Source organism: Cordyceps fumosorosea, assembly GCF_001636725.1.
Source record: "Cordyceps fumosorosea ARSEF 2679 chromosome Unknown scaffold_26, whole genome shotgun sequence".
Lineage (NCBI taxonomy): Eukaryota > Fungi > Ascomycota > Sordariomycetes > Hypocreales > Cordycipitaceae > Cordyceps > Cordyceps fumosorosea.
This window is the reverse complement of record NW_017387326.1, coordinates 38250-50697: the sequence shown is the minus strand read 5'-3', so window position 1 is coordinate 50697 and position 12448 is coordinate 38250. Positions and strand designations below refer to the sequence as shown.

The window sequence follows — 12448 nt, the reverse complement described above, 5'->3', positions numbered from 1 at the left end:
CCCCCCCCCCTCCTGCAGCGCGCAACCCGACTCGACAAGACTCCAACTCTGCCTTTCTTTGATCTTCATCATCGCTGTCTCGCTCTCGCCCCAATTCTTCTCCCACCGCCTCCCTTCCATCGCGCCCTCCTTCTCTTCCTTGCCCGCTCGGAGCTGCGCAATGTTGACAAGATGAGCACCTTTATCAAGTCAAGGTTGCACCCCTCCCACCGCTGACCGAACCCCCGCCACCATCACCGCTGTTACCAAGCCCATCCATCGTTAGCCCTCGCTCACCCTCGCGACACACCATTTCCGCCCGCTATTCTCTTGCCATCCCATCGCCGCTATTTCTTCCTTGTTTCACCCTTCCTGCTTGTCGCTTCCTCATCACCATTCTCCTACAATGCCTTTATTGCCCTCTTCATGTCATTTCGCTGCATTATCTTGTCTCTTTTCATCGCCGTTCCCCCCGCCTTCTGAACCGCACTTGTCAACAACATCACCATCATCACTCTGCCGAAACAAATCTTGCTAACCTCCCATCCTCTTGATGCAGAACTCAACAGCTCGCCTCCGCCGTCACCGGTTCGCCCTCGTCCTCTTCCGCCGATGAGCCCGCCGAGAATACCGCCGATGAAGAAGATTCCGAAGACTATTGCAAGGGCGGCTACCATCCCGTCCAGGTCGGCGAGAATTTCAAGGATGGCAAGTACACCGTTGTCCGTAAGCTCGGATGGGGTCACTTTTCCACCGTCTGGCTCTCCCGCGACAACAATTCCGGCAAGCATGTTGCCCTCAAGGTCGTTCGCTCCGCCGCCCACTACACCGAGACCGCCATCGACGAGATTAAACTTCTCAACCGCATCGTCCAGGCCCAACCTGACCATCCCGGCCGCAAGCATGTCGTCAGCCTGCTCGACTCCTTTGAGCACAAAGGCCCCAACGGTACCCACGTATGCATGGTCTTTGAGGTCCTCGGAGAGAATCTCTTGGGTTTGATTAAGCGCTGGAATCACCGCGGCATCCCCATGCCCCTCGTCAAGCAAATCACAAAGCAAGTTTTGCTCGGCCTCGACTATCTCCACCGCCAATGTGGCATCATCCACACCGATCTCAAGCCCGAAAATGTCTTGATTGAAATCGGCGATGTTGAGCAAATTGTAAAAAGGGTTGTCAAGACCGACACTGGCGACAAGGAAAATAATCGAAATGGTCGCCGCCGCCGAAGGACTCTCATCACTGGTAGCCAGCCTCTGCCCTCGCCTCTCAACTCATCATTCAATCACTCAAATCTCTTTCCATCCGTCACCTCGCAGGCCAGCTTGGGCGAGATGCTAGATGGTACGCCTTCTCTAGTCCATCTCTCGTCAACCGTCACTGACCATTCTAGACTCCAAGAGCAAAGACCCTTCCCCCAAGGGCGACAAATCGCAAAGCGACAAGACTGCGTAAGTGAACATTCACTCGGGCACCCGACAGCAAAGGATTCGCAAGCAGACCATTGGGGGACGGCAGATGCTGTTGCACGCAGATGTCGTCGCACCATTCCACGTATTCAATTGCTAACCAAGTCAGTGATATGCTTACTCGCGAAGTCTCGAGTATTTCCCTCGACAAGTCTCCCACGGCTGCCACTGGCGAGAAGCGCAAGGCTGAGGACGCACATGCCGCAGACATTATTAGCGTCAAGATTGCAGACCTCGGCAACGCTTGCTGGGTTAATCATCACTTCACAGACGACATCCAGACCCGACAGTATAGGTCCCCCGAGGTCATCCTCGGCGGCAAATGGGGAGCTAGTACCGACGTCTGGAGTATGGCGGCTATGGTAAGTCCTGCGGTCCCATAGAGCTTGGTCAAATTCTTTTGCGGTCGACCCATCATCAATCGGTGTTATCAAGTTGGCCTGGATCCACGCTGACTTTTTAGATCTTTGAGCTCATCACTGGCGACTACCTGTTTGATCCCCAGTCCGGCACCAAATATGGTAAAGACGACGATCACGTTGCGCAAATTATCGAGCTGCTCGGCCCCTTTCCTCGAACATGCCTCACCGGAAAGTGGTCACAAGAAATCTTTAACCGTCGCGGCGAGCTGCGCAATATCCATCGCCTGCGCCACTGGGCTCTCCCCGACGTGCTGCGCGAAAAATACCATTTCAAAGAGGATGAGGCCAAACGCATCTCGGCGTTCTTGACACCCATGCTTGAGCTGATTCCGGATAAGCGTGCCAACGCAGGCGGAATGGCTGCCCATGGCTGGCTGGAGGATACACCTGGCATGAAAGGCATCAAAGTCGATGGGCTGAAAGTTGGTAGCAGAGGCGAAGATATAGAGGGCTGGTCTACGCAGTCGAGGAAACGAGCAGCATGACAATCGAATTTTTGATGCCTTTTAGACGCCTTTAGACGCTTTTTGATGCTTTTTGATGCCATTTGATGCCTTATTCATTATTCATGTTGAGGGGCTGCCTCATTCTGCTGTCCGAAAGATTGACCGAATTATTTATTGCGTGCGTGGAATGATGTGACATGGATGCAGCGGTACAATCGGAGACGAGCGAGACCTTTGCGGCAGTGCGAGTCTGTGTAGGAGTCATGTATACGGTATAGATGTGATGCGGAAATGAGTTTATGTTATAGATGAGTTGATGTTATAGAGACATGTCTTGCACTGACTGTGTGCGTGCAAGGTTTGGTGGTACATGACTTTGAACGATAGTGGTGCCGCGAAACAGGAGTTGATGGGAGTGGAAACTATAATGGGAGGATGCAATATCCATATGTTGAGAATTTGATGAGACAGTCTGCCGAGAATCTGATGAAGCAGTCTACCGACGTGAACGCCAACTTAATCGCGCGCCCCCTTGCCGCGTTTGAGATTCAGTTTTCTTGCTATCATACAGCCATGCCCCTGGTCCTTGGCGCAAACTTGGCTAAAAGAAGGAAAAGGAAAAAGCTAGATACAGTGCTATGTCCGTGCAATTGTCGTAAAGAACGAATACAAAAAAAAAACGAGGGAAAATAGAAGAAAGGAAAGGTGAGGGGCTCATTTACCCTTGGCTCGTCTCTTGGTCGTTGCGCCGTCGGGCTTCTCAACGCCAGTTGCCGCGGATTCTTTCTCCCCGATATCACCGAGATCTACTGGCTTGTCATCTTGTTGGCTCGCAGCATCTACTTTCGCGTGGCTTCCTTCGGAGCCCTGCTGAGCAGACGCGAGCACCTCGTCCACGATGCGCTTACCCTCGTCGACGGCGCCATTGGTCGCATGGCAGGCCGCGCAGCGCCATACACCCAGCTCGGAAAGGCTGCGCGTGCCTGGTGGCGCCTGACCATTCACGAGTCGACATGAGTGGCAGAGGAGTACGATGCGGTTTTTGGGGAGCGTCTCGTCCTCGCCGAGGAGGACATCAAAGATGCGATCGTACCAGTGCGTCTCTGGTGGGCCAGGGGTGTAGTGAGCAACTTGAGGCTGTGGCTGCGGCGGCGCCGAATGGGAGAAAGCATTTGGCGCAAATTCAGCTCCGGGCTCGAGGGCGCTGGAATCCACGGAAGATGGACCGGAATCAGAAACCCCGGCAGGAGGGCCTCGATTTGGTATGTTGGCGGTCGGAGGGGGAGGGAGACGTGTTCGATTCGGAGCACCGGCATGCGGCGTGGGCTGGTGAGATTGCTCGCCGTCCTTGGTTTCGGAGCGTGCGACTTCTTTCTTCTTCTCGCCCCCGTACTTTTCGATGAGCTCCATGGTGGAGTCGTACTTTGTAGCGTCTTTGAGTTTCTGAATCGTCTTGGCGCGCTCTTCTTGTTGGGTCTTTAAGCGCCTGCTTAGGGAGTCGGTACGAAAGCTAAAGTAGGCGCCCGAGAGCTTTCGGACGAGAACGATGCTATTCAGAGAGCCACGGTTAGCTTCTCATCGCGAGTGAGAGCGACGGGGAGGCTGCTTCACAAGAGGGGGACTCCGGCCATGCCTGCCCACTCGAGGGCACCCATGTTCCAGTACTTGACGACGACAAGCTGCACTATGGCATAGACGAGATATGCAAAGCCGAGGTAGAGCACAAGCAGAACTTTAACGCGACGCGCGCTGGCACGGGTCTTGTCGAGGGTGGTTTGGGTGGTGGTGATCTTGGAGGAGAGTGCCGACAGGGTCTTCTCGAACGAGGCGGGCGAGGTATTGTCGGCCTATAGGAGTCAGAATTCTGCGCAAATGTACAAGCACAAAGAATGGGAGCGGCGTACACCCCATGGCCAAAAGGGGACCATGTTGAACTGAATGTCAGGCAGCGCTCTGCCCGTCGGTGCGGAGACGCCGCTATTAGAGTGGAAGCTGCGCAAAGCGTGGAGTGGAAGGAGTGGAGTCGGGAAACAGAAAAAAAGTGTGAGAAGGAAGGTAAGAAAAGGAAGTGAAGTGAGAAAAAAGCTTGCGCCAGATGTTTGGCCCAGCTTTGGGAGGGTGGTGATGTGGGCACAAGCTTGTTGAAGCTGGAACGAACAGGCAGACAGGGTAGTACGCTCAGCTTGCCACATTTTGCGGCGTGGCGGGGAGGTCAAGAACGGTGGAGTAGAAACGGGAAGGCGGTCAAGGCGGCTCAACCATTACATTAACTAGTTACTGTAACATCCTAATTATTATTATTATTGCCAAAAAAAAAACAAAAGAAACAAGGGCTGTCTCTCTATTTTTCCTCTATTTATCATCAAAAGCTCCTACATACTCCCCGTCGGTGGCCCCAGGTTGGCTAGCCGCGGACTGGCCCAAGCGGGTGACGATACACCTTTGCAGCATCGTCCTCGGCCAGAGGCCACAATTCCATCAGGTGCTGCGTTTGCATCAGCATGACAGCCCCAAGGTCATCCCATAGCAGACTGCCTGGCAAGCGCAGCCATCCCTGGTAGCCTGGAGACTCGACTACACGCTCTGGATCCTGATGGTTGACATCGAAACCTGCCTCTACTGCGAGAATGTGGCCGGACATCGCATTGGGGCCGATGTACGAGTCTATCGCTACCTTGTCTGCGATGAGAAAGATGTCGTCGTGGAATTGTTCCATGAGCTCCTCGTCTGTGTTCAGGGCTGCAAATTCCCTGCGCACGGTTTGTTAGCGTCGGAACGGCCCCAGGTGTAACAGATGAAGCAATGCTGGCTGAAGTATCTACTTACTTTTCGGCGGCTGGTATGCCGTCAATTGCGCCCTCGGCATCTCGCCACTGCACCTTGCTCACAGCCCTGAGATCGTCAACGTCGCCCAGCTCGCTGCCCCAGTCCGAGATGTCTGCCTCGAAATTGGCCTTGAACTGCTCCCAGTCCGCATCGCTGTGGTCGTGACTTGTTCGGAAGCCAATAAAGCCCCATTGCAAAGAACCTCCCTCACTCAAATGCCTACGCGCTTGTGCTACCCAGCGCGGCGGCTCATCCATTCTGGTGTCGCTGCCACGCAGCTCTTGGCGCGCTTGCATCTCAGCCTGTATCTGATCCTTGGCATTGCCTCGGACACTGTTTTCCGAGTTTTCGAGTAGGTTTTCCATCTTGAATAGCTCCATGTGCGACAGGTATCTCACGCGAAAGTAGTAGTCAGCCTTGCGCTTCTCTGTGCTGGCGGAGAAACTGATGGGCTGCTCGCGGTAGCGGTAGGATGCATTGCCAGGTACGTTGTCCTGCGAGGCCTCTGCTGCACCGTGAAAGCCATCCGTTTGGAGAAATATGCCGCTGTCTGCTTGGGCAGCACCTTCGTGCAGATCGTGGATCAAATCTGCCAGACTCGCCCCATAAGTGTCATCCTCTTCAAGGTGGCCTATATTGGGGTTCTGGGAAAGGAGTTGTAGTATCGGGGCTCGCAGACGTTGAATATGCTCAATGACCCAGCGATGCGAGCTCGTAGAAATGGAATCAAAATGATCCTCAATATATTCATGCCAGAGAGCTGCCATGGAAAAATCGGCATCTGTCTTGTCTGCTCCCAGCGCGTGCAAAGCCTTGTCGAACGTGTCGAGATGGCCCCAAATCAGGTTGTAGGTTTCTCGTAGATTGACCTTGATGCCCGGTATATTGAGATAGTGGAAAACATTGGTGACGGCGGATATGAATTGGCAAGCTTCGTGAAATCGGGTAGGTGAATCAAGGTCCAGCTCGGTCCATCTCCTTTCCGAGAGGGGCATGATGCCCTCCCACACCCTCGCCTTCATGGCGAGCAGCTCCTTTGTGATGGGCACAAGACGGCTGGAATCTTCAGTCGAACCGATGCTTTGCATTATAGCTTCCATGGTGGATATTTCATGGCGGCTGTATGGAGCTGGCGCCCATTCCGACATGGGAACCTGGATATACTCAAAGTTGTCCCCCAAAAGAGGCAGCGACGTTCTCCCGCCTGACAGCAGCTCTCCAGTGATGGCAAACTCGAGAAAATGAGGCACAGTCTGTACCTCTAGGATGCGATCAACCGCCCATAGCCTGTTATTCTGCTCAGCTGCCGACGTGTCCTGGGTCAGAATTTGGTCGTAGGCACCAGAGGGGGTGTTGCTTCGCTGGGCCAACCCTTGGCCAAAGATACCAGCAAACGGCGACGGGCCTGTGCCCGAGACCCAGTCGAGAAAACCGTCCATGGTCGCTCGCTGTAGCCGAGCTGAGAAAAACGGTGATGGCGGTCAATGCTATGCTCGGAGCAACCAGAGTTGTTGGTACGTTGAAGAAATGTCGGCACCGCCGAGATTTTTTGTTGGCAGTTGATTGACGTTAATTGTATGTAGGTGGGTAGTTCTAACTAACTAACGTAACTTGTTGCACTTGTTGGCCAAGCCAGCCTGGTTAATTTCAACCGCATCTCGAATTGTTTCTACTTATTGATATGGTTTGCCAAGAAAAAGCGTACGTCTACAAGTTGAGCGACGGGAAATTGTGAAGACCCCGAATGAGTTGTTCCTCCATGTAGTTTCACCTACTTACCACTTAACTTACCATGTCCTGCTAAAGGTTTCGTACGATTTGTAGGGAATTTGTATGGCAAATTGTGCACAAACTTGCGACTGCCCAGTGCAGCTTACCCGGGAGCTCGCATCCTGCCAGTTCGCCGGGCAACAAATGTCATAGAGGACGATGGTCAGAGGTCGACGTGATTAGCATCGCAGCTAGGATAGTCATCTATTATCATTCTTGTATCGTACGTATGCTTACTGCATAACTTGTTATTTTATGCGCTTGACACACACATGTACGCGGTGTATCGTACTCATGCGCTAGCTGTACTTCAGCATACCTCGCAGTAATTCTATTTCGTGCCGTCGGTATAGCTGATGCCGCCAATAATTAACACAGATTGAACAGTTGTCATCTCCAACTATCTTTTTTTATTTATCCATCTCAACATTGGCTCTGGCGGGTGGCCTGAAATGACCTGGTTACTAGTCTCGGGTAACTCCGACCCGGCGAAACAGCAAGGCAAGTGCCAACATCTGCTGAGTGGCCGATGAGAGAGACTTGCTCAAAAGACCCGTGGATGAGCAAAGGACAAGCGTTTTGCAAACAAAGAAAAACTCTCCTATTATGAACTACATTCTAAATGGAGTACCCGTAAATAATACTACTGATATTAAATAGCTGGCTTAGTCTTCTCGCAACCGTTTCTGGCAGCAAGGCGATACGCCACCAGTAAGAACCAACGAGGGCAAGAGACGACCGACGATGGAAAAGTCACAGAGACAGATAAATACCGAGTATTAATTTAATTACCATATTTCACATAATATTGGACCTCATTCGTTGTGCTTAACACCAGGACAACAGCGTCTTGTTGCAGTGTCGGTTAACAGGGCGTGCAACCTGCATGCAAATAAAAAGCAACTTAGAAAGCTGCAGGGAATGGTAGATAGAAAAGGAGGAAGTTATGCTTTGAAGCAGAGGCATTAATCATGCGCCAAATAGCCTTAGCCTTGGATGAATTCTCACGCGGGAAGGACGGCTTCCAGCCCTCTTTCACGTCGATCCCATGCTTCGCCCGCAGTTGCCAACAATGTTCAACAACAAGATCAACTGTTGAAGCCAATGGTGGCAGCTTCAAAACAGTGTTAGTAATCGCGAATTTATCTTGTGACTCGGGACAACTTAATAGTTGAGGTATAATAGAGCGCCTTGTAGATCTCACCATGGTCTCGTACGAGTGTCAGTCAACCCTCAAGCGCGCTTGCTGGTTGGATTGCGAGTTGGCTGACTCGCGGCATTCTGGCCCCCATCCTGACTGAGTTGTGCGAGGAGAAAGCAATGCGTTACAAAGACGGAGTTGGAGTCGATCTTTCCTGTTGGTCAGTCATACAATGCAGTTGTGAGTCTGATTTGAGTGCAAGTCAAAATGTATCGTTGTCGTTTCAAAGTCGTGGGAGAAGTTGTCACAGACTCGGACTGGGGCCAACCCCACGACTCGACGGCTGTGGAAAGCGGGCGCGAGACTCCATGTGAGAGCCTGGAACCTGGAGATAAAATTCTATAGTTCATTGGAGCAGGCCTAAACCTGGCATGTTGTTTTTATGCGCTTTAACTGTTTCTGCCTGACTTTTGGAATCTTTGCCTCTGCGCTTTGTCGAAACGTTCATGTTAGCGTTTGGCGGACAACTGGCACACCTTCTGAAGCCACTAAAACTGGACAATGCGTGCATTCCGTGCGAGGCATTATTCGTCAGGTCTTGAAATTTGGTAAAAAGAACTCTCCTCCCCGACTTGTCTTTTTTTATCCTTTGTTGTTTGAACCCCCGTGAGGCGCAAAGTTAAGTTAAGCAAGCCACTTGAGCCAAGGTATGTGTTCTCGCGGAGAGCGACGACGCCACACGACAGGGTTTCAGTGGCACTTAGTCGATTCAACTATAGACAATTCCGCGGGGTAATAGTGTATATCGTCGACTTTATCACAGCAGTAACATTTACATTCTGGACTCATGCAGGTGCTCAGACCAACGGGAAAGACCCTACCCGAACCCACAGTGAAACCAGGCCGCTTCCCATGTTTATGTGTTGTGATACAACGTTTGCTTATGTTGTCAACTAGTACACTGACTTTGTAAGAAGCTTATTTCTAGTTTAGACTTAAAATAAAAAAACTAGATTAGTTATACTATTTATAGAATATTAAAGAGCAGAGTGAACTGGACTCTTTTTGTAGCAAGGAAATAACAATAAAATAGAAGAAAGTCTCTCTTGCTCTGTATTGATTCAACTCTTTACTTGCCAAGAGAACAGTATCTTCATAGTCTTGTAACCGTACATGGGACTGAATTGCCCTGGACAACAGCCAGTATTAGGAGATACTAGCTCGGGAGCTTCCGACGGCTTTCCGTGTTACATGTCTAAAATTGATCGACTCGGGCCAGTGGAGAAGAAATTAGAATTTGGAATATGTTAAACTATTCAGAAGAAAGCGGCAACTAGTAATGTGCACAGGGGCTAGTCACACTCAGGCGTGTATGCGTCTGAAACGCAGGTATCAACTGCACGCCTCGGATCGTAGGGACAAGCTGCCCTATGGCTATGTTTAGCACTCACATCTTAAGCAACTGCAAATCCTTAAAGAGGAAGCATTCCCCCGAGAGAGTGAGAGTGCATAAACCATCCACTCACCATTGACAACAAGACACTACAACATACCGAAAGACACATCACACATATACAAGACTCGGGATTCATCTTGGTAAGTTCCATATCGATTACAAAAGATCAGCTGCAGTATTAACACTCAACAGACTTACAACGAAAAGTGCAATCCCGACAACATGAAGACGTCTTTCATCATTGGAGCCTGTTATGCTGGTGTGACGGCTGCCGCCCCCGCCGCGATCGCCGGTCGAGCCGCCTCTTTTCAAGGGGCATCCGATGAAGGCCTGGCCCTGCTCCTTCACGCCATGACATTGAGACCACTTCAAGACAAGGCCGCCAATGCTGCCAACGTCAAGGTTCTCGCCGAAAATCTGGGAGACATCTTCAAGGGCCCGCTGGAGGAGATCCTCGAAAAGTTGGACATCAAGGGTCTGCTGGCAGCTTGCAACGCAGGCGGCGAAGGAGGAAAAGGTGAAGGCGCAGGCGAGGAAAAGCCTGAGCCCGGCGGTGAAGGTGAAGGTGAAGGTGAAGGCGCAGGCGAGGAAAAGCCCGAGCCCGGCGGCGAGGCCAAGCCCGAGCCCGGCGGCGAGGCCAAGCCCGAGCCCGGCGGCGAGGCCAAGCCCGAGCCCGGCGGCGAGGCCAAGCCCGAGCCCGGCGGCGAGGCCAAGCCCGAGCCCGGCGGCGAGGCCAAGCCCGAGCCCGGCGGCGAGGCCAAGCCCGAGCCCGGCGGCGAGGCCAAGCCCGAGCCCGGCGGCGAGGCCAAGCCCGAGCCCGGCGGCGAGGCCAAGCCCGAGCCCGGCGGCGAGGCCAAGCCCGAGCCCGGCGGAAAAGGTGAAGGTGAAGGTGAAGGTGAAGGTGAAGGTGAAGGTGAAGGTGAAGGTGAAGGTGAAGGCGCAGGCGAGGAAAAGCCCGAGCCCGGCGACGAGGCCAAGCCCGCGCCCGGCGGCGAGGAAGAGACTGAGCCCGACGGCGAGGCCAAGCCCGAGCCCAACGGCGAGGAAGAGCCCAAGCCCGACGAGGAGGCCATGCCCGGCGAGGAGGCCATGCCCGGCGAGGAAGGGACTGAGAGTGGCGCTGCCGAGTCAGGAACCACTCCGGCCGAAGGTGCCGAGCCCACTTCCTCAGCGGGGGAACCCGCCGAGACTGCTAAGCCTGAGGAAGAGAAATAGATGAAAGCGGCGAGACCCGGGCCCTGGAAAAGCATATAGCGGCTGGTACGACTCTGGAAAGGTGCGGCATTGGGAAATTATGAAAGGGCTGGAACCTGTGTTAAAATAGCAAGAATAGTGTACATTTTAGTATAAAGGATATCTTTTTGTCAACTCGCAGAATGCTTGCTCTCAAAATTCGGGTTGTCGCATTGGCTGGTAGGGTTGCTGGATAACCATGCGCAACCCACCGGCTCGGGAAACACCGCATGTATAGTATATGTGGCAAACATCGAGACTTGAGTTAAGAACTGTAGTCTGTTCTTTCGTAATTCAGGCATAATAATGACTTAGGCTGTCAGGCCTTGCCGGCGCAAGGACATGCTTGCTTCTTGCCTGCCGGCTCTGTCAGCGTCTCTGCTGGAATTACTACTAGGTTACTTCCACGACGTCTTGCGTCAAGCGTAGGCGCATCAAGCCGCCCTGTCTGGTGATGACTTGAATGAGATGTGGTTGATTAAGTCTCGGGCGCCACTGCATACCAAAAGCGCAGAACAGCCCACTATCAACATCTGTACTGTACCCCGCGTTCATGTAGGTTCGGTTCATATTGGCTTGGTGCGGGCCAATAAAAGCCAAAATGTCTTTAGACGTTACGTTCCCCCCGAACTTGCGTAACGTGCAGGCGGTTCAGTGGACATTCAGTGTCGCGAGAATGAGAAGAAAGAGGTACTATACTATCAGACTAAAGCGTTCGGAGAGAAAGCACAGGACCTTTGAGATAGAACAGCGACCTACAAGTTAGTTTTTTTGATCGCAAAGCTTAGTGTGGCTGTAGACGGGGTGTACCCCTTTTCGGGGCTAGGATCGATGCCGTGGAATAGGTGCCCGCCCTCAAATACATCCCAGATCTGTGGATGGCTTTATTAGTTAGCAGACCCACTCACCTACTCGCGGCAAAAAGTGTCCTTTTAGGGATCAAGAGACACATCATAGCTCCGACGTTCCATGTATCGATCGGGTAGCTCCACGCAGCCTTCAGCGTCACCTCGGGTGATCTATACACATCCGGCTGCGCGTTGTGCTTTCGTTTCACGTCTCCTTGCACCATTTCTCCGAAGTTGCTCAGCACAATCCTGCCAAAATCATCCGGCAAGCCGAAATGCCTAGACTTGTAAACAGGAGCGCCGTCGACATACTTGGGAGGAGAGGGTATCGCCATATCTTCTTTACCAAAGGACTCGAGGATCCCCGTGTCAGCGATCGCATGCAACATGTTGTCTGCTTTAATATCTATCAATATCATGTTAGAATGCAGCCGATGAACCTGAAATGTGGACATTTTACCTGTGTGGACGAGCCTGCACTCCGTGTGCAGGTAGTCGAGTGCCAGGAAGAGATGCCGCAGACCATCCTTTAACAGAGCCACAGAGAATCGGCCACTTGTTGGGTTTCAGTAGAGAAGGTCTTTCCAGCTATCCCACATCGGCGGTTGGACGAGGCACTGGTGCGGTCCCCCGTGGCGCTCAATGGCAAACATACGCATGGTATGGCCAGGGTGGCGACAATTGGCAGTTTCTATGGATTTGCAGACCTGGAGCTCGTTTTTGCATGTGTCACCATGATTCCGCGTTAATATTTTCAAGGCATTTTTCGCGATCGCTAATGGTTGCGAGATTTAGCAGTCGTAATGGAATGTCGAATTACAAAGTCAGGGAGGGCATACCGAAGGTTGCGGGCGAGCC

General features: G+C 52.4%; 4 protein-coding genes across 4 annotated transcripts in view; 2 read left to right on the top strand and 2 right to left on the bottom strand.

Moving 5' to 3' along the window:
• The window catches only part of ISF_08010 (Protein kinase-like domain protein), a gene marked incomplete at both ends in the record, with an annotated part of 3728 nt that extends 1373 nt beyond the window's left edge, over positions 1–2355 (top strand). The window contains 4 exons of the mRNA XM_018851613.1: positions 539–1323; positions 1373–1430; positions 1558–1810; positions 1912–2355. Of these exons, the coding sequence (XP_018701099.1) occupies positions 539–1323; positions 1373–1430; positions 1558–1810; positions 1912–2355 (1540 nt within the window). The remainder of the gene's footprint in view (positions 1–538; positions 1324–1372; positions 1431–1557; positions 1811–1911) is intronic.
• A 675-nt stretch (positions 2356–3030) lies between these two features.
• On the bottom strand, positions 3031–6581 carry ISF_08009 (hypothetical protein; the record flags this gene model as incomplete). The annotated part of the gene is made up of 5 exons (XM_018851612.1): positions 3031–3865; positions 3928–4163; positions 4221–4293; positions 4755–5066; positions 5143–6581. The coding sequence occupies 5 exons, from the start codon at positions 6579–6581 to the stop codon at positions 3031–3033; spliced, it is 2895 nt and encodes a 964-aa protein (XP_018701098.1).
• Positions 6582–9731: 3150 nt separating this feature from the next.
• On the top strand, positions 9732–10724 carry ISF_08008 (hypothetical protein; the record flags this gene model as incomplete). Its single annotated transcript, XM_018851611.1, has 1 exon — positions 9732–10724. One exon carries the CDS (start codon positions 9732–9734, stop codon positions 10722–10724), a length of 993 nt encoding a protein of 330 aa, XP_018701097.1.
• A 724-nt stretch (positions 10725–11448) lies between these two features.
• ISF_08007 (protein kinase domain-containing protein) lies at positions 11449–11979 on the bottom strand (the record flags this gene model as incomplete). The annotated part of the gene is made up of 2 exons (XM_018851610.1): positions 11449–11497; positions 11651–11979. The coding sequence occupies 2 exons, from the start codon at positions 11977–11979 to the stop codon at positions 11449–11451; spliced, it is 378 nt and encodes a 125-aa protein (XP_018701096.1).
• Positions 11980–12448: the final 469 nt, after the last annotated feature.